Source organism: Desarmillaria tabescens, assembly GCF_030435595.1.
Source record: "Desarmillaria tabescens strain CCBAS 213 chromosome Unknown EV420scaffold_66, whole genome shotgun sequence".
Taxonomy (NCBI): Eukaryota; Fungi; Basidiomycota; class Agaricomycetes; order Agaricales; family Physalacriaceae; genus Desarmillaria; species Desarmillaria tabescens.
The window spans coordinates 80876-106697 of record NW_026848365.1 but is presented as its reverse complement, the minus strand read 5'-3'; the positions used below and the strand labels follow the sequence as shown (position 1 = coordinate 106697).

General features: G+C 46.6%; 9 protein-coding genes across 9 annotated transcripts; 2 read left to right on the top strand and 7 right to left on the bottom strand.

The window, feature by feature from the left end:
- Positions 1–623: 623 nt before the first annotated feature.
- EV420DRAFT_1485452 (uncharacterized protein) lies at positions 624–2710 on the bottom strand (the record flags this gene model as incomplete). The annotated part of the gene is made up of 11 exons (XM_060470218.1): positions 624–773; positions 886–962; positions 1058–1089; positions 1165–1202; positions 1267–1330; positions 1353–1424; positions 1568–1614; positions 1862–2122; positions 2178–2331; positions 2387–2526; positions 2579–2710. 11 exons carry the CDS (start codon positions 2708–2710, stop codon positions 624–626), a joined length of 1167 nt encoding a protein of 388 aa, XP_060324169.1.
- Positions 2711–7623: 4913 nt separating this feature from the next.
- On the bottom strand, positions 7624–9766 carry EV420DRAFT_1082829 (uncharacterized protein). Its single transcript, XM_060465731.1, has 11 exons — positions 9578–9766; positions 9415–9510; positions 9229–9368; positions 9031–9172; positions 8734–8976; positions 8503–8679; positions 8416–8453; positions 8298–8365; positions 8160–8245; positions 7981–8089; positions 7624–7931 (listed from the first exon to the last, which is right to left on the bottom strand). Exons 1-10 carry the CDS (start codon positions 9587–9589, stop codon positions 7988–7990), a joined length of 1104 nt encoding a protein of 367 aa, XP_060324168.1. The 5' UTR covers positions 9590–9766; the 3' UTR covers positions 7624–7931; positions 7981–7987.
- Positions 9767–12022: 2256 nt separating this feature from the next.
- On the top strand, positions 12023–13413 carry EV420DRAFT_1082729 (uncharacterized protein). Its single transcript, XM_060465730.1, has 4 exons — positions 12023–12204; positions 12286–12377; positions 12433–12516; positions 12573–13413. Exons 1-4 carry the CDS (start codon positions 12175–12177, stop codon positions 13360–13362), a joined length of 996 nt encoding a protein of 331 aa, XP_060324167.1. The 5' UTR covers positions 12023–12174; the 3' UTR covers positions 13363–13413.
- A 604-nt stretch (positions 13414–14017) lies between these two features.
- EV420DRAFT_1579068 (uncharacterized protein) lies at positions 14018–15383 on the bottom strand. Its single transcript, XM_060474578.1, has 3 exons — positions 15281–15383; positions 14848–15228; positions 14018–14787 (listed from the first exon to the last, which is right to left on the bottom strand). The coding sequence occupies exons 2-3, from the start codon at positions 14911–14913 to the stop codon at positions 14188–14190; spliced, it is 666 nt and encodes a 221-aa protein (XP_060324166.1). The 5' UTR covers positions 14914–15228; positions 15281–15383; the 3' UTR covers positions 14018–14187.
- EV420DRAFT_1082717 (uncharacterized protein) lies at positions 15095–16178 on the bottom strand. Its single transcript, XM_060465729.1, has 2 exons — positions 15954–16178; positions 15095–15899 (listed from the first exon to the last, which is right to left on the bottom strand). Exon 2 carries the CDS (start codon positions 15894–15896, stop codon positions 15276–15278), a length of 621 nt encoding a protein of 206 aa, XP_060324165.1. The 5' UTR covers positions 15897–15899; positions 15954–16178; the 3' UTR covers positions 15095–15275.
- EV420DRAFT_1082676 (uncharacterized protein) lies at positions 15639–17621 on the bottom strand. Its single transcript, XM_060465728.1, has 10 exons — positions 17514–17621; positions 17353–17448; positions 17166–17305; positions 16973–17114; positions 16688–16924; positions 16473–16637; positions 16388–16425; positions 16274–16341; positions 15954–16217; positions 15639–15899 (listed from the first exon to the last, which is right to left on the bottom strand). The coding sequence occupies exons 2-9, from the start codon at positions 17416–17418 to the stop codon at positions 16021–16023; spliced, it is 1053 nt and encodes a 350-aa protein (XP_060324164.1). The 5' UTR covers positions 17419–17448; positions 17514–17621; the 3' UTR covers positions 15639–15899; positions 15954–16020.
- A 2040-nt stretch (positions 17622–19661) lies between these two features.
- EV420DRAFT_1579053 (NAD-binding Rossmann fold oxidoreductase) lies at positions 19662–21180 on the bottom strand. Its single transcript, XM_060474577.1, has 3 exons — positions 20978–21180; positions 20360–20925; positions 19662–20310 (listed from the first exon to the last, which is right to left on the bottom strand). The coding sequence occupies exons 2-3, from the start codon at positions 20842–20844 to the stop codon at positions 19677–19679; spliced, it is 1119 nt and encodes a 372-aa protein (XP_060324163.1). The 5' UTR covers positions 20845–20925; positions 20978–21180; the 3' UTR covers positions 19662–19676.
- On the top strand, positions 21123–22047 carry EV420DRAFT_1082485 (uncharacterized protein). Its single transcript, XM_060465727.1, has 5 exons — positions 21123–21396; positions 21450–21498; positions 21550–21821; positions 21872–21891; positions 21944–22047. The coding sequence occupies exons 1-5, from the start codon at positions 21349–21351 to the stop codon at positions 22008–22010; spliced, it is 456 nt and encodes a 151-aa protein (XP_060324162.1). The 5' UTR covers positions 21123–21348; the 3' UTR covers positions 22011–22047.
- Positions 22048–22995: 948 nt separating this feature from the next.
- Positions 22996–24166, bottom strand: EV420DRAFT_1485445 (uncharacterized protein; the record flags this gene model as incomplete). Its single annotated transcript, XM_060470217.1, has 6 exons — positions 22996–23069; positions 23112–23369; positions 23577–23739; positions 23886–23983; positions 24047–24085; positions 24142–24166. 6 exons carry the CDS (start codon positions 24164–24166, stop codon positions 22996–22998), a joined length of 657 nt encoding a protein of 218 aa, XP_060324161.1.
- Between the last annotated feature and the right edge of the window lie 1656 nt (positions 24167–25822).

Here is a 25822-nt window from a genome sequence, read left to right as displayed (position 1 = left end):
CCTGCAAATAATACGCTGCACGGCACCTGATGATAAGGTTAACAACGCTAAGACGCACTCGATGCACCAAACATCCCCATATTCCTATACCGATACAAGCTAAACTTGTCATCGCTTCACCATTTACGTCCACCCTTGCCTAGCTTCGAAGCCCCAACTGTTTCGAACGATCCCCCTTCTTTCCGGCCAGCTGAGCGAGGATACTTCTCAGTCAGTCAGGTACGCAGCTGTTTGTGCCGATGTGGGGTCCGGCAGGGATGTCTTTGTTGCAGGGAACGAGGCTAGGAAAAGGCAGAGAGAAGGAAGAAGAACAGAGAGAGAGAGAAGCTCAGACACAGACACGAACACGCAGATGATAGTTAGATTGTGCAGTACAGCGGAGCTACATGATCATGTTTGTATCTATTGACTACGGATGACTTTGGCATATCGCAACAGTCTTATCTTGGCGAGAACTGTGACAGACAGTATATGTGGATCATCAGGCTCATCGGGATTGAGATGAGTCACATCGAGGAAAGCTGGTTCATCGCTTCACCACCAAAGAAGATGCGGTCGGTTCAATGGTTGAGCCTCGTTAAGTCGGTCCAATTTGGCCTCGCTTTAATACCAACACACTACTATCAGGCGTGATTCTCTTGTATGAATGTTCCCTTGGTCATCTCCCTTTCATAATGAACAGCACCGTCACTCAACCGTTGACCCGCCGCCTCGATTGATATCCTTCCAGAATGGTACTTAGCTTGAGAAGTGACCACTTTCGGCGTAGCACGCTATCCAACAGAGTGTATATGCCACAAAATCTTACTACCATTGTTCCCAGAAATCACTCTACTTTGTGCAGTCTCGAGATGACTCAGAAAATAGATGCAGAAGACACTTTACAAATTTAATATAGAACGGTACGAATTCCTTCACAGTGAGGCCGTCCATAAATTCTTGAACAAGGGCTTTTATTACGCCTACCCGCAGTGCGAGTAAGCGACAGAAGATGAATGACGGGAACGATTGGGACTCTCACCATGAAATATGATTGCCGGAAGATTCGGTTATTTACATACGCCATAGACTTGCGGAATGTTTAGGTGCCTACATGGATAGTCGAAATGTGCATGTGAGCCTTCAAGCTTCAGTCCGAAATTATACAGACACAAAAACACGAACCTGGGCTTTATAAAGGCATCGACATTGCGATCGAGTCGCTAGAATATGAAGCATGTAGTCATTGATGATAGCACAGGATAATTTACGCCAGTTTACACTCACTTTTAATGCCTCCTGTTCGTGATTGACAGACGGCTTGTATATGCGGATCAACAGTTGTATCGTTCTGGACAGTACACTCATTGTACTTGTCACTGTCCTGCCATGGAGGAGGAGCCCTCTTAACTAGGTTGATGTCGCCTTCAGCAAAAAATCCGGAACTGCCAATGATACATGTAAACGCTCTGGTGTAGAAGATGAGCCTTGAGGACAGCTCACCTGTCATGGATATCGGGTCTTTCCGGTCTGTACACGAGTCTACACATGCTTGCTCTCGGCCTTCTCGGCCTTGACCTCGGCTTACTAGTATTTTCTCTTACTTTCTCTATTCTTCTTGCTGATACTAGAATACTACGGAACATTGTAAAATTATAATGACTCGATGCCTTACTAGTAGTATATAAATATTGTCTTTACTGTTGTATTAAGATCTCTTAAGCTAATTTTACTCATCTTCGGAGTCCACTTAACTGTGTGAACTAAGCATTTCTAATCGGTTACGCCTAGCGCTTGTTAGCACCCGTGTGGATCCCTCTTGGTGGTTGGAACTCGGCTTTCGGACATTTTCGCTCTGAATCGCTCATAACTCGGGTTTTACTTCAGTATTCTTCAACCCGGGTATTACCCTGATCCATATCATCACCGCGCCTTTGTAGTGTGTCACTTCTTTCAGCTCTGCAGAGACCTGTGTTATATGCCCCTCTTCCAAGCTACGTATCTCGCCCAAGATTTGTTCAGTTCGAGAATCGATAGTCGATGCCATGCATGATCGCGACTTCTCCGTAGCTTCAGTGAACTCGGTGCTCAAGACATCTCGCATCGCTGGTATCTCTAACTGTAAGTTAGTGATACCACGAACCTTAGGATAAACGGTGAGTCAGATATTCATATGTGGGTACAAATCCCGGGCTTACAACGTAATTATCTTTGATGTCCTTCATCTTTTGCTTGTACTCGTTGATGGCATCCGAAACCTTCTTCGTCTTTAGGAAGCGTTTAAATCGTTTATGCTTTAGTTTATTCTCAGGCTGGGTCTTTCTCAGATCCTCCAGAAGATTCTCGAGATATCTGAATAGAAGGTTCTGTCAGTAGTGGAGGCGATGATTGGCGTGTTCTTCCTTACGTCTGAAGATCCGTGCATACATCACAGAAATGGGTCGCGTTGGTAATCCCGTGCTCATCGATGGCTTCTTTCACTATGCATATAGTCGCCCCGATATCTTCTCCCAGTTTCTGAAGGTCCTCGTCGTTCTTGCCAGCTTTCTAAAACTTTCTTTCAACGACACGAGGTACAGCGAGGATCAACAGCACGTACCTCGATTGCTTGCAGAATAATCACTGCAGACTGTGCAGCACCTTTGAGGTACGGGATTGGAACCATCTCGCCTGCTGCTGCAGCTAGCTTGACTGCCTGAATCCACTGGTCGACGCTGAGACTGCAGGGCATTGTGATTGATAGTGAGGCAAGAAGGAAGGAAGGAAAGGACGGGGTGTTTGTATAACTGGTTCCTGATTTATATATCACTAGTTATCAAGGCCATACAGCAATAGCGTCATCCTGCTGTAGGATGTGTGACAGGGTTCATGTTGAGAAATACAGCCCCAAGCAACGGAAAGACCGTTATTGGGGTTTGTGCAATGTATAGGTTACGAACCTGTCGTTGATGCTGTCAACATCTTCGGCTCATACGATGAATATTGGTCAACTTATGCATCTGACCTGTGTAGCAGTGCATCTGCGTCGGATGCAATACGGATCCCCACTGTTCTTCTCTATAGCTAAAAAGAGCCTGAAAGTCTTGGAATAAATCGAATGGTCGCATCATATCTTGACCCTAAAGCTTGAGCTTGAACGTTGAACGTTGAACGTTCTGAACAACGAAGATGAGAGAGGTCGGAAAACGGTGACATAGCTTGTGGAAGACCATCCGGCCCGATCACCCGGACCTACTAAAGTCTCGAGCGGCTTGACGTGTTCGGTTCGGCATCCGTACCACCTGGCCTCTGTGTCGTTCGTTTATTCAGAACAATTCACCATCGAATGGATAGCGTGCGCCACCATGATGACGGATCTCTCAATTGAGTTTTTTTTGAAGCAGTGCATGGCCGAGAAGGAAGGCTATACTGTTGGAAAAACGGGATCCTTTGTCGGAAAGTGCGAGATGATTCTGGCAATCCGGCAATCCGGCATGCTGAGTAAGAGATTGGTAAGAAAATGATTGTACGGAAATTACTAGAATAGTCGTAGTTTAGTATAAATATAAGAAGTCAATGGGCAAACTCTTCACGAGTTTGTAACCGAGAGACTAGAGGTCTCAATAGCATTGTACTAGGATACAGTCCAAAATACAACATCCTTTACCCTCAGACCACCTCTACAGCTCCAGTAAAATCTCGTAATTTATCACAGATCAGACCCGAAAGCGCCTAGCTGAAGTCGCGGTCAAGTGTACTGTTCTTAATCAGTGAACGTTGACCGGACAAAAGACCACGTCCAACTCGATCGGTCCGTGGCACCGTGTCGGGATGTAGAAAAACTTCTCAGCTACACGAACCGGGTGAGATGGGATTTGGTCTTGAGGATTTTGATTTCATGTTGGCGGTGTACGGTCAAATGTCTTCTAGCTTGGGGACTGAATCGGTACTACTGATAAGTGCTAATATCTATATTTTTCAAGTAAAAGTTACCACAGTTCCGAGTTCCATCTAGTGAAGTGCAATATACTTAGGGTAGTAGCGTAGGATGATGTTCTCCCGTAGAGTTGTTGATTGTGATAGAATCCAAGGACGACGCGCCGTATATTAAGTAGCCTGCGAAGTGGCGTCCTGAAGCAGGCGGGCATAAAGTAGATGTGTTACTATCTCACCGTTTCCTCATCGTAAAGAGGAATTTCCACTAGCTTCACCTTCTCTAGCCGACCATGTTCCTGTATATCTGTCATATATTAAGCCTGTATATTGATGTGCTATTTCCAGGATTGTGGAGCTACATCGATTCTCGGCCTCGTTTCCCCACAGGACAGCTACAAAGTAGAGCCGTAACGTTGTGTTGAAGATTAGGCGGAACCGGAATGGTGCCGTCGCATACGTAACGATTGAATGGTTAAGGCTGTGCTCGAGGTAAGTTATTGGCATCATAAACATGATGTGACCTGGACAATGTACTTGTACCGCAGCCAGACCACATGAGCTGTATCGCCTCTTCCGAATACTATACAGCTATCTACGGCAAGGACACTTCTCGGCGCATAGCAATAGACAAAATAGGAAAGGTCGACGGTTTATCCCGTCAGTATGCATCGCCTGCGAAATAATCTAGGTCTGCAGAAATATACACTAGGTTAACCATAAAACAAGATTATTATTTACTCATTTACATGATACTCATAATACCACCAACGCTAGAAGTGGCTCAACCGCTGTGATATGGTGGAAGGGCGTATACCGAAGTCCCCTAGGCATGTGTGTGAAAATCCTCGTTGAAATGAGCACGACTATCTATACCATGCGTAAACGAATCAGTATACAGCTAGGGAGTTTACGTCAAATCACCCACGGAAGAGACATCTTCCAAATAGTCGTCCAGCGGGTCTAGGAAACTCAACCGATAAGTGCTTCGCCAAAGCTTTTGAAGGCGGCCTAGAAGAGAGGCTTTCCAGTGACAGCGAAGCTTTAATGGCCGACGCGTTGTTTCGATACGGAGAGGAAGCTTGTGGTAGTAGGGTGGCTGGCGCGCTAATCATCGGTATATATGTTTTTATCGCTAGAGCGATGTTCCTACTGCATGGTTACAAATGCCTAGAACAGACATTCATTAGGAGTTTCCAATTATTATAATTAATTTCCTTACCATTGATGCGATATGAGAGATAACGAGCAGGTATGATCCATATCGCTGGTTACAATGCTGGCTTCCGAGGTTGTATCTCCGTCTGATATTACCGCTCGGAGGAGAGTAAGCTTCCCGAGGAATTTCTTAATCCTGCACAGGAACTGAAGGACCCCCCCACGCATAATTGAAAAGTGGTGGTGGAACGCATCTTCGCCAGGCAGGAATTACGTAGTCACCCCAGTTTGGGTGTGAGGATTGATAGTACCGGGAGGGACCGGATAGGAAGTGCCAGAGCCATATGCACTACGCCCGTGCTGGTTGTAGTAGTCAATGTCAAGATTTTTCGAATCTCAATTATTAGTGGTGGGATGAATAGTAGCATGCGACTCTGGAAGAAATGTTCCAGTCAGCGTTCATCACCAAACAGTCGGTGGTACGAACAGTTGAATGGCCCTGAAAAAATGAGTCCTACTTGCTGGTCGGTTCAATCCCAGCTGTCTTCGGTAGAATTTCCGACGACTCTTTAGTTCACACAGAGAAAATACTGCTACTCGCATTTCCGTCGCCCGAGGACAAATAAAGAATGAGCCTAGTGGCGAGGCTCACGTACCGACCTAGACAATGTCGCGTCAAAGGGCGCCCATCCCGCTGAAGGGGCTAAAATTGATGGCCGCGATGCTGAAGTTAAATGCGATGGTATCTGAGTTTTTGCAGGGCATTTGTTCGTAGTTCTGTCCTTCCTAAAGATATAAATCAGAGCTTGGAATGGTTTCATGCCGGTAAAAAAAGCATCGACAACGTTCGCGCATACATTCAGTGCACAGACTAGCATTGACGAAGGCTACGTCATCAGGAAAGAAAACGAGCCTCCCTTGCTGTTTGCTTCGCTGTCTTAAGTACTCCCGCAAAATCGTCGGAGTCGTTCTATTTATGACCTCGAGTTGAGCAAAGAGAACCTGGGCGGTAGGCAGTGTTCAGCTCACGCAAGCTATCTGCCCGCGAGATATCTAAGAAATCTCTGCAGAAAAAATGGTCGGTTTTTACGACGTGTATATTACGAAAGAACGCGCCTGATACCCCAAATCCAAACAATGCCCTCGAGACCGAGGTATAAACTTTTAAATATTCGCAATAGACACGGGGAGTAGTATTGGTTCGTTATGGAAAGGAGAAGGCAGGAAGACAGTAGCATTCCCAGAAAAAGAGGGGAGTCGCGTCCATGATGGTGGTAGGAAGCAAAGAGCCGGATCTCGGGCCGATGGCACATCTCCGACTCTGCTCTCATCAAGTCCCACATCTTTCAGCAACGACTCGTTGTATTCTCGATTCTGTTACAATATGTTTCTGAAATTCAAGGGAGACTACAATGAACAGAAAAAAAGGACTTTATTTTCACTTCAACGTCCACAAGGTGCGTCGCTATGATTCCGAGTCCACTCGCACAACCATCTCGCATGCTCAGTTGCCGTAGAACCAGGCTCTACGCTGCTTCACAGGTCGGAAATGGCTGTATTTGTGCACAAATGCGATCGGATACTTTATTTTAGGAGTGTCGGCACAAGTACCAGAGACGGGAATGGGAAAGGATAGCGAATACACCGCAATTGGTTCTGCGTGCGACTGTCTCGTCTTTCTGGAAGTTTTTAAGCTCGTTGAGCCAGCGTTATCGATTGATCCTGCGTTGAAGCTACATATACAACAGACAGCTACTCTAGGCAAAGTAATGGTCAAGTCTCTGTCAAATTCCGGTGAGCCAACGTAACAATAATATGTTCAAGGGAACGCTCACTAATGACAGTAGCGCCAATTTCATCCAAAACTTTGATGGGATACAGACCAAAATAATCACGTACATCTTCCCCACCACAGGCAGGATCAAATCCACACATAAAGTTCAACTCTTGCGCACTAGGAAGGCGACGTCCGCGTCTGGAAACTATCCCCAACACGTCATAAACGACGGTCATCTCGATTTTGACTCCCAACAAATCCTTTGCTTCTTCAGGGGATATGCGAATTCCATTGGAGAAGAAGCTGAAAGGCCACAAGTTTCGAGTATGGATGGTGGGTACGCTGATTGACAACAGGAAGCTTCCTTCGTTCGGCGAAGGGTTCACCCTAGGCTGTATTTCAAGGTAGTAATTCATGTCTAGACACCATGCTTCAGCGACTGCAATCCCATAATATGGTATACTTATTAACCTGTTCGTATATCCCAGTCGGTTTTCAAACCCAAAGCTTGAGCAAAATAGGAGAATACAAGCCGCAGACGATTTTCATAGCCAACGCAACCACTGGGGAATACCCGAAAAGAGTAGCTTCGACCTGCCGACAACGAATACCAAGCGACCCCTGAACCGCTGTGACCGAATATTAATCGAGGGAATTACGACAAAGCCCATGCATGAACAAGAAATGTAACAAACCTTAGTGTCGCTTTCCGTAAAGCGTTTCCCGTAGGTTGTACAACCCATTCTTCCAAATCGACAGCTATCCTCCACGTCTCGAAGCAACCTGGGTAATAACGACAAGGCCTGGGATAGCGCACTTCAAACTGCATACTGTGTCCCAAGAACCAATAGAGGCATTCGTATATCTCCCAGAGATGCTGCTTGTGCAAATTCGCAGGGCGTGCAAGCAAGGACCTCAATCGGGGTGGGAGATGCTGACAGTCCAGGACCCACCGGTCGGGATCATCGTCGTCACGCATGAGCACAACAGGACACTTTGGATATAGACGCAAGCAAAGAGACCATGCCAAGTATGCGCCAAAAGTGAAATCCGTAAAGATAACCCGATGTTCTTCGTTGAGGAAAACATCCTCATATTCTTCGGCCTTTGAGGTTTTCGTCAAGTGGGCAACAGACCATGAGCACTTTACTCACGAATGTCTTATCCATTTTTTGGACCCATTCCTGTCGGCCTAGATAATCCGCTACTGACTTTAAAACCATTCAATACAGCTTTATTACTTCGTCTAACGCCTATGCTTACCTTCAGATCGTGATACTGCAAAAGGTAATAAGCGAAGTGGATGAGGGTTGATAGCCGAACAATAACGTACAATTTGAATACTAAATAGAAGGGACTCTTTCGCAGTCGACAAGTCGCAATAATAGTCAAATACTCGTTGTCGCTTAGCGGTGCTACCTGTCAATAAATAAGCTATATCACGCTAGCCTAAAATCAGGAGATTTCTTACCATGAAAGATGAGAGCCGGACAGCTCGGTGTTGTGCATACCCCGAAAAGCTGTACAAAATTAGGGTGTCTGAAATGGGTGTGAGTGTAAGTATACGCATGGTCGAATGCTCTTAGCACCTCAGATAAAGTCTTCGGTCCACGTCTCCGTAGAATCTCTGCAAAGGTTTAGAAAAGGTATGAGAGGGAAAAGGCAACGGAACGTACTCGCATCAATCGTTCTTCCTGACCGGCTTGGACTCGATAGACACGAACAATCTTGGGATAGTCGTGGTTTTCAATGCTGGCATCATATTCATCAAAATCAAAATCCTGAACAGATTGACCTTTCGATATTTCGGTACATTCCTTGAGATTGATGTCGCCCCAAAGGATCTCTCGGACCTGGACATGTTTAAATATGAAAGCAGAATTGCTTGTCCTGAAGAAAGTGCTTACAACTCCCTTATAATTATGCTGCTCCTTCGAAGCCTGGACTGCGGCGAAAAGCCTGTCCACTTTCTCGCTTTGTGAAACTCCCCAGGTATGTATCTCCTCGTGCACGATGTCCGATCGGTTGTTAATGGCAGCTGTGACGTACTTCTGTGACTCTTCTATAGCACGGGTTACAGCCATGATACCAGTATCAACCTGATCTTGGACGTCTGAGAGACCCAGTCGTGTGCTGGTAGCTACGCGTATCTGAAAGACGTTCCAGAGCTAGTCATCATCATGGGTAAAGGAGAAGTCACTTACCAGAAACTCTTCCTTCACTGCATCTACTCGTTGTCGGTAGGTACCAATTTCATCAGCAATTTTCTTGGGCTTCAATAGTCGCCGAATCCCAGCGCAAGACCTACGATCGCTATTTAACTGCGACAATAAGTCACTCATATACCTGGACATAGATAGCATCAAAGAGGAGCCGCAGAAAACTGATACGGGACCGCTCACGTCTGAAATTCCAGACAGATGTTTTGAAAACGCAAGGAGCTAGTTGGTCCGTGTTCGATAACAGTGTCCCTCACTGCGACCAACGTATTCACAATACTCTCTGCTAACTCCTGTAGATCGTCCTTGTTCTTGGCCGCTTGCTGAAAATGTCGTTAGTGTAGAAGACGAAAGAAGTCAACGGCGTACATCGATAATCTCTAGCACTACTACTACGCACTGAGCTGCACCTTTAATGAAAGGGAATGGTGCCATCTCCCCCGCAGCGGCAGTGAGCCTTGCGACCTGGATGCATGCATCAATGTCAGGATAAAGAGGCATTGGAGTGGAGGGAGGAAGAGTGGGGACAAGCCTTGCACTGCATAATGCCAGGGACTGCATTTCCTCAGCGCTTATTTCAATCAGGGTCGCGAGCTGTAGAGCCCTCGTGAGACCTGTCATCAACAGCTTTGTACACAGGAGCATGATACGCCGCCTGTCTTACAACGCTAATAGCAAGCGGTGAGAGTAAGCAAACCGGTTCGCTTGTGCTCTTATCGCTCGAATGGTCAGCTTCCTTTTTCGACTCTGACCACTTGACGTACGATTTTTCCCAAGTACTGGTACTTCCGGTTGGTCCTTTTCTTGAATTCTAATTTTTAACTGACACCTATGGTTACAGACCGTTCTGCGGATTAAAGCCACGGAATTGCATTTCATTAGAGGGAGCTGTACGAACCTAGTAGGGGCAGACTGAGGAGAGTTTTCCGAGAAAGTACTTGTTATTAGGTTCAGTTTGAGCCTTACGTGGGAAAGATACACTTCGCACCTCTTCTCTATAACGGCATCTATGACATTGTCGTCGCAGATTCCAGCTTCCCCGTCTTCTTGCCACAACTGGAGTAGCGGGCGGATGAGAGTCATAGTGGGAGCAGAGAAAAAGGGAAAGCGATCCCGTCACGAATTTATGCCGATAGATTCGTTGCTTTGCAGCTGTTTTCATACTGGACATTGACAGTATAGAGCTCAAGGGATCGCCGTATAATGACGCAAATGACGCGCTTCGTCACAAGGATATCGTTATTAGTAGCTATAGGACCGATGGTGCATCCCCGGCGGGAAAAGCACCGGCCACATGGACCTACAGACATCCACATGCAGGTATTAGAAACGTTGCTGCAGTCTACGGAAACACTGCCTGGCCCTACTTGATACCGGCCCATACCAACAACGCTGTAGCTATGGTTTTTACACATCAGATAATTACTTTCCAGCAAAGATTTATCGCCAAACCTACAGTAGCTCAGCACGCAGAATGACGTGCTTCGATTGGCCCCAACTTATCAGTGCCTTGGGACCTCGCGACGTGATATAGCAAAGGTCGTTGATTGCGCGACGAGGTCTTGAGACATTGTATATCCTGCAAAGGTATGATAGTATGAGTAGACATTTCCCCGAACGATGCGCTCTGAAGGAGCGTACCAAATGATAGAGCATCTGAATGAAATTGCAGAGATCTTTGGTAAAATCTATGGCACGCCGAACCCTGACATTCAGTGAGAAAGTGAGACTCAATAATAGGCGGTTTGACGCACCTTCCACTACATCGACTTCATTGGCAGAAGCCAAACACCATCTCATATTCTCAGTTCCAGCTCGCAAGTGCCTTCTCGCTTCGACTTCACATTCCTAGCGCGGATAACCGTCCTTACGGGAGGGGCAATGACAATGCATCTGGATAGGAAATAGGCATTAGCCAGCCTCGAAAATAGACCGAAGCATGCCACTTATTACCCTTGAAACTCCTCGGTGTTGCAGAAGGAATCGCAATTAGGTATCCTACCATGGTGGTGGTTGGTTTAAGCAAGAATTGTGACTGTCACAGTGACATCCCGACGACCCGCTGTATCCGAAGGGGCGCGCTGACTCATCAGCGCCATGTTGTGCCATACTTTTTTCAAACTTCTTCAACTGGGTTAGTCTTGGGCGGCCTCCTCCAGAAATAAGGCCTATATAATCTGTATTCCATCTAGAGTGTAAGGGATGCGAATTTCTATGGACCAATAATTACATCATTCATTTATCTTTATTTACCTACTCCTTTGGATGACTACGTATGCGCCGTTTTTTGGCCTTTTTCACAACTTTATCTGGGATTTCTACCACCATGTCGTGTCTTTGACTCTATCTTCTTTGGCAATATACGCCCGAATCGTACTCAGTCTTGGGTTGAAGACCCGTCCCGTGGCAGATCCTTTACATAGAGGGAGCTCTGCACAATTTCCATCTATTTTCTGTTCCTAAAGGGAAGAATGGTTGGATCTCGTCTCTCAGCATCCAATCACAAAGCTTGCAGGATTCTCTATGACTATTTATTTGACATTACTGAGGCCGTATCTCTCAAAACCTGATGATCGACGCGAACAAGTTGCGAGGAACAGAGAGCTATGAATCTTTTGTCCGGGCAGAAAATTTTCTTTTGTTCCTCAGACGCGGTATCTGCTGACGATAATCCTCACCCTACTGCACTACTTTGAACCAAAATATATCAGAAGATATACTCCTCCATCTCGATGACTTGATATTTCCTCCAAACAAATTTCGACTTATTTCAATCGGGCGCTATGTTCTCTCGTCGCTACCTCCCTTCGGGTGCCACTCTCTACTACCCGGGTGGTCAAAGCACCGCCCAGTAATTACTCAAAATGGCTATTCTCGCCAATTGATACACGATTGACTACGACCAATAGCCATAAAAGCCACATCCTGTCAACCATTGTCCTCCCCATATACCCAACGAGTAAGTCTGTCCATAAAAGTCAATATCCCGACAACCAATTTATCGTCCCTCGAAAATCGTTATAAGGCGGGGCATCCCAGCATGTTTTCCCTCATCCTTCGCTGCCTCCCTTCTCCTTCACAGCCTATTAGTCCCTCGTCCCGTCCTTACATTGCCCATCCTCGACCAAGATGCCTCGCGTCTCCTCCCAGAAATCCAACGTGAGTACTTTTCCTTTCTATATCGGGCCTAATTGGCAGCCCAATTGTCCCAACGCTGATGTAATTTCCCCCCTTACCCAGAAGAGAGTCCAATGCAAAGTCTGCCTCAAACAATACGCGGACACGACTGGCCTTAGCCGCCACTCCAAGGTCCACCGCCCAGACGTAGAAAAGTATTTTTCTGTTCTCTCTCTCCAGCATGCTTTTACTTATCCTCGCATTCCTCAGCCTCATGTTCAGATGCACCGGCCCCGACTGTCACTATCGCACATTGCAAAAAGCCCGCTTCGAGGATCATATCCGTGCGAAGCAGTAAGTCTTCCCCATTCTCCACTCCTTTTCGCCTTCTCACTCTGTCCTTCCTTCAGTACAGGAGAAAAGCCATTCACATGCCCTGCTCCCGACTGCTCGTACGGTTCATCCAGTCCTGGGGGTCTCCATCGCCACCGAAAACAGTGCGAGAAGCTAAACGCTCCTCCCCAATCCATGCAACAGCCGCTTCCCCCCAAACAGCTCCTCCCCGCCATCGACGCCGGAATGCCACTCGAAGAGGTCATCACGTGCATGACATCCCCTCAATCGAACGTCGGATCTTGGTTGTCTGAGGATCTCGTGTCATCCTCGGCATTATTGCAATCCGACCTACAAGACATTCCGAGCTCCTTGACAATGTCCTCTTCGCATGCAAACCGCTCGCCTTCTCCCGAAATGGTCGCCTCAACGTCTGCCACAGACGATTCGTTGTTCGTGAATACCAACGCGGGCAGCTTCACGGACCCACTCAGCTTCTTCGACTCCTTCCCTGTGGCCTCACCTACATGGTCGGATCTCAGCTCATCGGTATCGTCGTCATCCTCCGGTAACGACGAGCGGCTTTCACCCTCCTTTGATTTCGATCAGTTCTCGATGTCTAACTTTTTGCGGGACAACTTGATTACTACATATTCAAGCCCGCTGAACTTTGATGTCACAGAGACACTATCCTTCTCTGATTCTCCCTTCTCATTGACATTTCCAAAAAATGAACCTGCCTTTTCGTTTGATTCGTCGATGGAGGATTTCTCCCTCTTTCCAATCGAGAAGCTCTCCACACCGCCCTTCTTCCAAGCGGAGCAATCACCATCATCACCACCGTCCACATTCGACTGGATGTTTTAAAGCTCGGAGCAGAGCCTGAACTCTTTCCCCTTTGTCTAACCTCCCTTGTACCACACGGACATACTCTGTTTCATCTTTCTTATTGTTTTCTATTCATCTAAATCATACCCTTCGCATTAATACCAGTTTTTTTATTGTTACTCGAAACAACATTTCTAAATTGTCCATAGAATATTGAAAAGGTATAAATTTCGCTCGAGCCTTGAAGAAGCGCCACTAGCATTTCGCAGGTGGGAATCAATCAGTACACTAGATCAAGGGTTCAGGAGTAACTCTGCAGCAACAGAGAGGTAGCCGCGGAGGAGAGGCTATAGCGGCCTGAGGTGTCGAGAGTTTCCATCTAGTTCTAAGTTCTAACGGTTATATGCGAAGCATGCTTTCGTTTGCACCCTTTGATGACAGAAGTGCGATTCATGTCGAGAGAAGTAACACAGCCAGGTCCGGTGGTGGCAGAGATTTTTCGGGACTAGAAAGGTTAATATTTGGTCACGTCTGTCATGACTCATGGGAGAAAGGTGTAGGCGGTAAGAAATAGTAACCATATATGATATATAAAGCCAACAAATCCAACAAGGAAATACTGCCGCGAGCCTTGTGCGCGACTATGGTGAAAAAAAAAGACTTAACCAAGTAGCACAAATATCAAAGTATTCTTCGACGCGTTTTTTTGTAGAAATACAAGGCAACATCGTGGTTTCGACTCACTGGCGTCCCCCGATGAACCGTATCGTGTAATCCTACCTATCTACGTATCTATGGACTTTTGATGGACGTCCTACCCAGATTATATCCAAACAATGATTGTACGTTCATGCAATTTTCTTCCTACACCATCTCATAAAACGCCGAAGAATCCCGCCATAAAATATTGGCCACCATCCGATTCCAAGCTGCACAAAACCACCGCGCCCAATGAATGCTCGGCGTGATAAAATACGCAGGAGGGAAAGTGTTTCCTCCATCCTCACGTACAGCGTAGAACGACGGTAACATAGTAACCTCGTTGGCTGCTGAACCCATTACCTCGCTGATGGTGGCGCGGACTTCAGCAGTCACGTCCTTGGTCCATGCGATGTCCTTGATGCCTACTTTCACTTGCCGTGGTGACGGTGAATTGTATCCGGTTCGTATGTGCTCAGCTGGTGGAAGTATGACTGACGGCTTCGGGTGCTCGGATATATCTGTGCTTTCGTTTTGAATTACTTCTACTGCAAACGTGCCGTTGGACGTGTAACTGGACGAAGCAGATGGAACATCAACGCTGGTGCGCCAGTGGCGAGGCAGAATCTTGCTGGTCGCTAGATTATTATCTGCAGGCCAATGAGCACACGAAAGTACAGTTAAATTCATTACATCAGTTACCAATGCCAGAGTTAGATTTGAATAAATTGAGGGTCTTGATACTGCTACTCGCTCGAACGTCATCTGGGTTCGATCGTAAGCTGGTAGAATTGGAACAATACTCGTATAGGATAGAACACTTGCCGGTAACATCCCCATTATATTCATCAAATATTTCCAAAGGAAACAAGCCGAAATAATCACACACATCTATCCCACCCAGAGCGGGGTCAAACCCACACATAGCTGCAGATTCACGTATGCGCACTGAAGCCCTTTCGATGGCCAGTGCTCTATACGATACCAACTGACCACTCATGTCGATTCTAACTGAGAGGATTTTTTCGGCTTCTTCGGGAGGTATAGGGACGCCATTTGCAACGAAGCTGAAAGGCAATGACATCTCGGGAGGTGATCGTGAAGTTATGAGAGGGGCATTGAATATCACCGATACGGAGAGGGCATCCAGGCCACGGTTCGGTAAGGAATTTATGTTTGGTTGGATACGAAGGTAGAAAGTCACGTCTAGATCCCATGAATCAGCCGAAAATAACATCCTGATAACATTTGCATTAACCTTCTCTCAAGTCTAGGATTGGATACGGCCCCTGCTCTCTCAGTAGTGCTTGCGCAAACCAGGAAAATGCAAGCCTTTGATAGTTCTTTCGATCACTAGGAAAGACCGAAAAGGAGTAGATCTGATTTGGAGATAATGACCAATGTACGGATGTCGTTTTGCTTGAAAAAAAGTTCGAGTAAACGCGGAGAAAATGACGAGATGCAACAAACTTAAAATGCCGAGAACTGCTTCGCTCCGAATCTCCGGTCCACTCTAAGGTCCACTCTTCTAAATCACCCACCACTCTCCCATAGCTAGCAAAACCTGGATATCCAGGACAGCTTTCGGGATAATGGAAGCATCGCCATGTGTTGCGTCCGAACAACAAGTGAATGCTCTCATAAATTTGCCAGAGACGGTCTTTCTGTAAACTCGTAGGACGTGAAATTACATGCTCCAGATCCGCCAGATCCCGATCATCACTTCCCTTTGTGCCCTCTTCGGTATACATAACCACTGACACTCGAGAGCACCCCAAATGTAAGACGAAAGATTTATAGAAGTAATCATTTAGAGTTAAATCATCGAGGATGACTCGCCCTTGTTCATCAAAGCAGTTGTAGGAGATCGGCATTCTCTGTGGCTACCATGAGTCGTACATTTATTTAGCGGAGAAGTGTATTTCACTCACTCCTTTGTCTTCCTGCTGTCGCACCCAATCTTGTCCGGCTAGGTAGTTTGCTATGGACTGAAACAGATTAATGCTTCAGCGGTCTAGAAAGATTGTTATACCTGCCAATCATTGTACTAGGTAGGCTAAGCCGCACAGAAAGGTCCGTAAATGAATGATTTCCCACCATTCCAATATAGAAAAGAAGCGCCTCCCTCACGCTCGATCTTGATCTACGTTCCATCATATCCCCATAATTGTACCGTTTTCTGTCATTGACGTTTCCTAGAAACATACAGCTGAATCAAGCTAGGCATGCTGCTAGTCAGGCGGAACCTCACGGTGGAACACAAGAGCCGGAAACGTTGGTACCACGCATACACCAAAAAGTTGGGTGATATTTGGATGCCTAGTTCAAGGTCGGAGTAAGTCTAGTGATAACGCGTTCATCGTACCTCAAATGAAGTCTTCGATCTACTTCTTTTTGAAATTGCTTGAAGGGATGAGACTATGTGTAAGCGGAGAGGAAGCTTAACGTACTTGTATCATTTGTTCTTTATGATCAGCCGGAACTCGATAAACACGAACAATTTTTGGGCAGTCATCGATGGTTGCACCATATTCATCAAAATTAGAGTTTTGTTGCCATGAGTCGCGTGGGACCGGTGCCCTGATGTATATATCTCCTGGAACGAGATCTCGGACCTGCAAAGGAGATATTAATAACCGAAACATGTAGCTAAAAAATCACGTACCACCCCCTTATAAACATTTCCTCGTTCACGGAAGGCCTGAAGTAATGTCATTCGAAGTTTTTCTATGTTTTCGCTCTGCGTGATGCCCAAGGTGAGCACCTCTGAGATATTGTCCTTGATGATTGACGTGACAGTCCTCTCTGATGTCTCCACGAGACCGGTCAGAGTGCTGAATTTCGTACTAACTTGATCCTGGACATCGGATAGGACCAGTCGTGTTGTGGTTGTCGTACGAATCTGCGAATTGTTCAAGAGCAATTGCAGTGATAATGACAATACACATACCAGGAAGTCTTCCTTAACCGTTTGTATCCGCTGTCTGTAAGTACTAATGTCATCAGAGATCTTCTTCGCTCTGAAAAACCGCCGGATTCCACGAGGCGACCTCTTTTCGCTGTTCAACTTGGAAAGAAGATCAGTCATGTATCTGTGTGTCGATGCATCAGGAGGTTCAGATTATAATTTTGGGTGAGCTCACGTCTGAAATTCTACACAGATTCTCTGGAAATGCGAAGCACTAGTCGGACCATGTTCGATTACAGCGTCCCTCACAGCAACCAACGTGTTCACAATACTCTCAGCTAACTCTCGTAGATCACTTCTATTGCTCGCGGCTTTCTGCAGGTCTCATTAGCGAAGAGGCAGGGAAAATAATCACAACATGCCTGGATAATCTCGAGGACGACTACCACGCTTAGGGCGGTACCCTTGATAAATGGAAAGGGAACCATTTCGCCCGCCGCAGCGATCAGTTTTGCGGCCTGGAGACATGAATCGATACCAGACATGGTGATAGAACGAGAAGACGTGGAGAGAAGTGCTGCACTGTATAAGTCTACTTGTGTTTTAGGTTCTGATCGGCGTCGCAAGATTTGGATTGTTGTGGTCTTTGACAGTTCGTTGCAAAGGGACATGGCCGTGATGATGCTCAGCCGATTGTTCGAATGCCGACGGCGTACGATGAATTTTATTGGGTCGCTGACGTCGGTAGACGAAGCACCATACGAGTTATGTCCCTGTGGAATAGCTGCCATCCTCAATGAGGACTATGAACCCATCGGCTGCACCATGGGTCAACGATTTCCCTGGTTTGGTTGCATCGCTCTCCGTAGTTGTAACAAAAACACGCTGTTGAGAACCAGGTAGGCAAACTGAATAAAGGCGTCTCTGTTGATATGGCTGTACCTCCGCAGCCTGTAAAAGGCGCAAGGATACGGAGCGACTCTGATTGATAAATCAGAGATGAGATCCACAGGCAGTACTGATATTCCGAGGACAGGGCTGTTGATACCGTCGGCCATTGCAGCGAGAATGTGGAGCATGTAGGGAGTGACAGGCGAACACGTCAGAAGGACTTGCCATTAAAAGAAAAAATTTACATCTGGGTAAGAAGCAAAAGGTTTCGCAGTTTGCACTACCAATGGTGGAAAGGTAAGGCGAGAAATTGGCAACGAGCTGGGAAACCTCCCCAGTGATCGTGGGTGGCCAAAGCGATGCATTATTTGAGCGCGCGCTACTATTACGAAAACGGGTAGCGCAGTACCTTGTATTGGAGCATAACAGACGTGCATTTCGTGAGTTCTCGAAGAGGAATCGTAAAGGAGTATGGTTCTCGCTACCCTCACAAGCGAGTTATCCCTTGTCAGTGGAATGACGCCTGTTATGTGGTTGCATGGAAGTCGCGTTCTGGGATTGACAAACAGTTTTTTCTGCGAGGGAATTTGATGTATGAAGTGCGTTAGAATCAGAAGGTCATCCGGGAGCTGCTCTTTGAGTGGTCGCTGGCAGTATATATTACAAGATGACCGTGAAGTGATAGCTGTTAGACTAACCAGGTAAAAAAATAGCACGAATGAGAGAAAACAATCACTCACAAGCTGGGTAGATATCACATACCTGTCACCTTTCCATGCCCCTTCCCACTGAATTAACCATCGAACGTTTTCCGTCATGCTATAGAACCAATGGCCACGGATTAAATTCTTTGGGAAGAGATAGAATTCTCAAATCTGCCACACAGGCCAGAATATCACTAGAGTCCAGTTGCTGAGGATAAGCCTGGTCCAAGAGCACCGTGAGGTGGGATATGTCAGAATATGTTGTCGTTGCTGTTAGTGTCGAGCTATTGCGATAGTGACATGTAAGCATCAAATAAGTAGAAGCTAGCGAATTCGCCGACCTGTGTATATGTAGTAAGAAAAACGGCGACTGAATTTTCGCTGTTCAATAGTGGATGTTGGGGGCCAGGGCTCAAGAGGGCAAGTACGGTAGACCGGTCCGAGTCGGTGAGTTCCAGCTGCCCTTTTGGGAGGACTCGCGATCTCTTCCTCCTTCCATGACTGTCGTCTCATTGGTTCATCCAAATTGTTCTCTTGTATTTAATCTCTCGGCTCTCTTATCCTCATTGTCGCCAAAATAATAGGCTACGACGCGTCACTTTCCAGGGCATGCTCTCCTCAATTGACCGTTGCCAAATAATCATGCTGGTCACCCTTCAGACGCTTCATCAGTACTTGTTCACCTGAGCGACGCAAATCTAGTGTAGGAAGATGTTATGAAATGGTGAATTGGGTTGGGCTTCAGGTACGTCGTGTTTCGTTTCCTTGGATGCATAAATTAACATGAAAGCTTATCGGCCTTTTTCTGCAGAAATTTGCTGCAATGTTTATGGCATTTTCTTGATTTTCTGGGAAAGCCATGAAAGCGTTCTGCACCTGTACGTTATATCTGCATCGAAATTACTCGATTTCCCTCCAACCTGGCGAGAAAACCATCTGGAACACTTGCGAGGTGAAATACCAGCATAGTAAGAAAGAGGAAGAGAAAGTCGAAGCCAGGAAGCGATCGTTTCCGAGTGTGTATATCCTTAACTTGTACCAAAACCGTTACCTGAACAATATCTATCTTCAGCATAAGTGAAAAAAAGGGCGCGACATTCGACCTCGACTGCATATATTGTACATTGGTGCGCCGCATGTTCTTCCAGCATTTACAGGGTAACCATGACGCCTCCCTCAGCACTCCTCCAAATAGCGTCGACAATGCTCTTGATCTGAACCGCATGCTGCAAGTCGGGATAATCTCCAGCGCCTTCGCCCTTCAAGTATTCCTCCCAGGTCCTACCCGCATTCGTCCTACCATCATCCTCAATTTTCACCTCATCATCATTCACCCAAAGTTGCGTCGGTTCGTACACCGCTACAAAAGCTGCGAAGGGATTGTCGCTCTCAATCCTTATGCTTCCTTTCGTCCCGTCGATAACCCATACAAGCGGAGTCGCCGCTTTCTCATTGGCAGGTTTCTCCATCCCCGTACGCCAGTGCAAGCTTATCACAGCACCGCTCTTTAGCGTGCCAGATACGGCTACCTGTGACGGACCGTCAATGGAGACAACATCACCAGTGGGTGTGCCATCAAAATTGAGCACTTGGGATGAGGGGTGCTGGACGACCACGGTAGCGAATACAGTATCAATCGGTCCAAGAATATATGTGAAGGCCTCAAGGAAATGGCCTCCAGCGATATCAAGAAGTGTCGCGCCGTTCTCCTTTTTCAAACAATATTCGCTTCCTTTAAACACTGTTGGTCCCCACGGCACATGCGGACCGGATACTCGTGATGTCTACCATCAGTGAGAGGGACGCTATGTGAGATCACCAAGGCCTACTCACCACGCTCGTGGACAAAACATCTCCAATTTCTCCTTCTTCGACCAACTTCTTCACCTTGCGAAACAACGGGCTCTGTCTGGCCTGAAGTCCAACGATCGTCCGGATCCCCTTCTCCTTCGCTAGGTCAGCGAGAAGCTTTGTTTCCCTCAATTCTCGCCCAGCCGGCCACTCGATGAAGAGATCTTTCCCAGCCTCAATGGCCTTTGTGGCATTCTCTACATGATTGGGTGTCTTCACTGACACGGCGATCAGATCGAGGTTGGGATCGGCAGCGATGGACTCGGGAGTATGATAGCCCTTCACCGCGGTCTCGGCAGTGGAATACTTCGCTGCACTTGCTTCGGCAGACGTAGGGTCCGATGTGGATACAGCGAGAAGCTTGTAATGCGAAGAGAGAGGTGGAGCCAGAAGGGGAGGTACAAGATTCGTGGACGCCCATCCTTTGGTCGATAGGCCAATAACTCCCACGCGAATCGGTTCTGTCATGGTGGTCGAGAGAAGAGAAGAGTAATCTCGTCTTTATGTTGCCATTTAATTTTCTGTGGAAAAGTCTTCGCGGAGATTTCGGTGGGTATTAGTGATCTCTTTGATATCCCGAGACTGACGGCATCCCGTTTAGTCATTCAGTCGGTATTGGATCGACAAACATTATCCTGAAGACTACACGACGGACAACGGCCAGAGCTACCCTCTGGTCGTCGTCGATGGAGTTCACAATAATCCATGCGCACGTTTGATTTCTCTCCAACGAACCTCCTTCATACGGCCAAGCATGCGAATTATGCGTCATGAGACTCCATTTGGATCTCAAATGCTTCTTTCTCTCACAGACAAACTGGGATGCCACTGTTCACCCATGGCGCTACCACAGCGCGTATTGCTCGAAGCACCGCATGAATCCTTTCCGTGTTACTCTTTTTCGGTCCGGCTGGCCTTCGTTCCGCTTCATATCTACCACCCAAGTCTGTTGATACCATACTGGCAGTCACTATGTGGCTCTTTTGCTACTTGCGACGCGTTTCGACTGGTCTTCGCACAGTGGGTACATTTTGTGATTACCACTGACATATCAACCTAAAATCAACCTAAAGTCGGCCCATACTACCCAGTATCATTTGACCTCTCTTTCACGAAGAGATAGTAAGCACAATCGGCCATTATCACCTCATTCGAAGCTCACTCTTGCCGTAGCCCAAGGGAGTTCGTGCATCCAGGACTGCTTCACACGGCCGGTATATTGTCCTCTTTCTCGCACCCCTGTCGTATTGCGACCGACCCTTAGCAGACAACTTCGCTCGTATCAAGAAATGCGTCTTCGAAGAGTCTGCCGGGCCACGGGTCTCTGCGTTTTCCAACTTTTTTTGCAAATCGCTTTGCACAAGCTGATTATACGATGGCTGGTCCGGCTTCGTATGTTCAGCGTGGGTCGCCGAGCTCGTTGTCCTGGACGTGGTGGCAGAATGGTCGGTGTCATTCTTTTAACTCCTTTACTCAGTCGCTGACCATGATACAGATGCTCGGGGAGAGTACTATGTAGGCTGATTTGCATGAAACTGCTGTTCTCGGCTAGTTGGACTGCTTTCAGAACGCGCCGATATGGGCAATCACCAATGAAGAAGCACACGCATGAAAGGGATCGAGATACTCACTAGATGGGCTAGCGTCCTCACTGTCGTGAACGGGACGGGTCCTCAGCTTGCTGCTGGCCTGCGGGGGCAGCGTTTCGTCAATGTATGCGCCCGTCGTATTCATTGTCATCAAGATTGACTGACATAGATGTAGCCTGTAGGTGGCGGAGATTCTGTGATACTTGGGACCAATAAATACAACGGATTATGCTGCAGTCACGGCGATGTTCTTTAAAGCTATCGCACCCGCTTTGGTTCCAGTTGGGCAAGCGAGTTATGGTGTTGCTGGTAGGAACGGCATGGTTGGCGAGTATGGTCAAGGTGAAATCGCTTCGTACTGAACTTGGGAATCGGGATATCAGTTCGCTAATTACTGTAGCACAGATAATCGAGAACCAAGGCTTGCCGAAGGTGTGGAACATGGTAGCAATCCTTCTTCTGAATGGTATAACTGCTCTCCTTTCCTCGACGCGTACCGATGAGTGTAGGGTACGTACAAATACTTGGCTCGGTATAATATGGCAGACGATACGACCTTAGCTAGGCTCGCTGTCAAACTGTTTTGGTTAATGGGCCATGGACCGAGATCTAAAATGCTTCGTGTGGAGTGCAAGACAGTATCTTTGAGTTGCCGTACGCGAATCTGCGGTGGAGATTGGGTGTGAAGATCTGTTTCTTCTCCTGGTATCGGGGAAGAGTCATGCTGATGATGCTATAGCTCTGTTGGTGACCAAGGCTGTGATGGCAAATGGGCCAGAGTAAGAATTCATCCGGTGATATACCAATCATCTCTTTGTACCATGTATACTCATATGTATAGTATATTCATGAGCTCTTCTCTCCTAATGATGTATTATCATTATGTTTTCAAAGATCATTGATTTGAAAATTGAAATGCTCAAGTCTCAGTTTGCTGGAAATCTGCCATTTGCTTTACACTTACAAGTGTTAACTTGTAAAATTTATAAGAAATAAGAGCACAGAGGTTTATTTATACTGAACATCTGTCTTACTGGAGTATGTAGCATTGTCCAACATCTTCTTTCATATATATGTACACACATAGGTTGATAGAAAGGCTCACTATAATAAGCCACAATAATAATTTGACCCATCTTCTTGTACCTGCATTGATAATCTCTGGCTTGATGTGTTTATCTGCTGCTAGTACTGTTTTATTCAATTGGATAGAGTTGTCAAGCAACTCTGGCTCCTGGACTGCTGCAGCATTATTTGGTGGGATGTCTCCTCCAGACAATCTGTGCTTATCCTCATTATTTGTATCATCCCTGCCTACTGCACTCTTGCAACTTGTATCCTTCTTACCATTGATTCCAACTGTATTATGCTCAATCTTTTCTTTCACATCATCCTTGACATGACCTATTTATTCATTCTCAGTGTCAGCAAAATCATCATAAAAATGATAAAGAAAGAAATCACCCCACATCCACTCATGACCTGACTCTATTGGAGAATCAAACACCTCCATGGGAAACAACTGGAAATATTCACAAACTTCCTCTGAACTCTGAAACCCACATATCCTGATCAACTCATTAATAGTAGAAAGTTTCCTCTGTGGCACACATGTCACAGGTGCATAAATCCTCATTCTAATATTAACACCAAATGTTTTCTCAGCATCTTCACGAGATAGATCTCCCATATCTGAGAAAAATGTGAAGGTGGGCCAGGGTAAAAGATGCTTTTGTGCATCAAAATGAGGAGGTATGATTGATAATGATAACATCTGTGATGTATCATCAGATACATTAATTAAGGACAATGGCTGTTGTTTTGATCTGTGGGTAATAAAGATAGAGAAACTGACATCTAAGTCGATTATTTCTTTTGATTAGTCTCTTATTTACTGAGAGTAAGAGAAACACCACCTACGTTCTTGCACAGTAAATGTACAGTCTTCATAGCAGCCTCTCTCATGAATAAGATGAGTGAGAGAGAGCAGCTGAGTAGCTTGAGCAAACCATGAGTGTCTTAATTGAGGCAGATTGTAGCTGTCAAATGGGACACAAAAGCAAGGCTGGAGTGTAACTCACTGAACATACTCCAATGGCAGAATAAAAGGGTTCTGTGTACTGTAGGGAGGTAAATTTCAATAAATATCTACTAAAGAATGAAGATCAGAGCCCACCTGATTCTTTGCTCATGTAATCCATCCTTGTCCCACCATACTATAATCCAATCTTTAAGATCAACCACTACTCTTCCTACAAGATAGTCTTGCTGTAGACTAGTAGATGGACTATGAAGAATAGTCCCTGGTATATATAGAAGATTGACTGGAAATTTATTTAAATCAAAAAAAGGATTTTCAAAAAAGAGAGAGCCAAAGTGTTATGGTTTATTCATTTTTCTTCGCTTTTACTCAGCTCGATTACTCATATGTGATCACCACGGACAGTTTCTCACAGTACTATTATTAGCGTACCTAAGTGTATTTAAGTAGAGCCTCAGCTGGCCTAAACCCCAGCTTCGGCTAAGGTTTAATCTACCTAACATCGAACTCCGTGTTTCGCGACTATCTCGTTCGCTCGCTGCCTTGATCTTGCCTTTGACCCACTAGTGTATCGACTACCAAAGTGCGAGTAGTGATCCTAGTCTGATCTAAGTCAAGTTGAGTTAGTGGCTAACATTTAGCCGAAGCTCGCTCTACGTTGCCCAGCGACACATACGCTGCCCAACATTTTTCCTTTCCTACTCCTTGCCGCGGTATTGGTTTGGGTGGTACCCTTCGTACTGCACGACCCAATCCTACTAGTCCTGATCACCATCCTACGAGTGTTCCTCTTCTGCTATTACGTTCCGGCACCGATTTTTGCAGCCTTACTCCTGGTGGCTTATGTCAGATTCCTTCATATCTAAAGAAGAAAACAAATCCCTTTCCCTTGTTCCTAAAGGCAGCATCATTACTGGCAGTTATTCTGCTAGTACTGACTGACCCATTCCCTGCTGACGATCTCAGCTTGATGACCGGTTCCACCTACGAAACCGACCTCAATCTGATAATCGCCATACTTGCCGCTATCACCATAATTGCTTTATCCATCGCATGGTCCGCCGTGGTCATCGGTCTTATCCCAAATTAAGCCCACGCATGGATGCCCTTATCCGACGTCATTCCCGCCATCTCTGCTGTTTTTATACTCTTTTTCTTGTCCATCTTCTTGTATCAGATTCACCGGTGCTGCCGCCAACAGAGAAGGGTTCGCGCGCAACTTCCCTTCCATTACGTACCGACCACGCCGGCTTACCCGCCGCAAATAATTGACATTCCCCCGGCCTCGCAACAAACTCTTCACGATGGCCGACCCATCACACCGAGAGGACCTGGAGAGTCCCTCTACGGATCGTCGCGATCCAGCTCAGGATCCTACGAGTTGAGCACCGACTCCTACAGAAGCACCTCCGCCGAGTCCATCGACATCACCGATACCCGGGGGGTACTCCTCGACAGAGGAGACTCGCCCATACCAGGCCTCTTCGCTCAGTCTCCAGTCGCAAGCGAGTCAGGAGAAGAAGGAAGGGATCTGGAGTCGGGCCAAGAAGAAGATGTCAATACCAACTTCGAAGGGGATGAGCTCACCGAGCTCGAAAGAGTCCGTCTCTCAGCCCTCCTCGACGGCCTCCTCACGGAAAACGAAGGCGATGAGGACGATTCCGGAGTCCGCCCCATCGACCGAGAAGGGGGATACTACGGTGGGAGCACCTGGGAGGAAGTACGAGGTAGGAGGATCGCCTCAGACGAGGCAAGAGATCGAGCAAGGCTCGCAGCGTCCAGGGGACGTTGAGACGACTTCGACGAGGATTCCGGA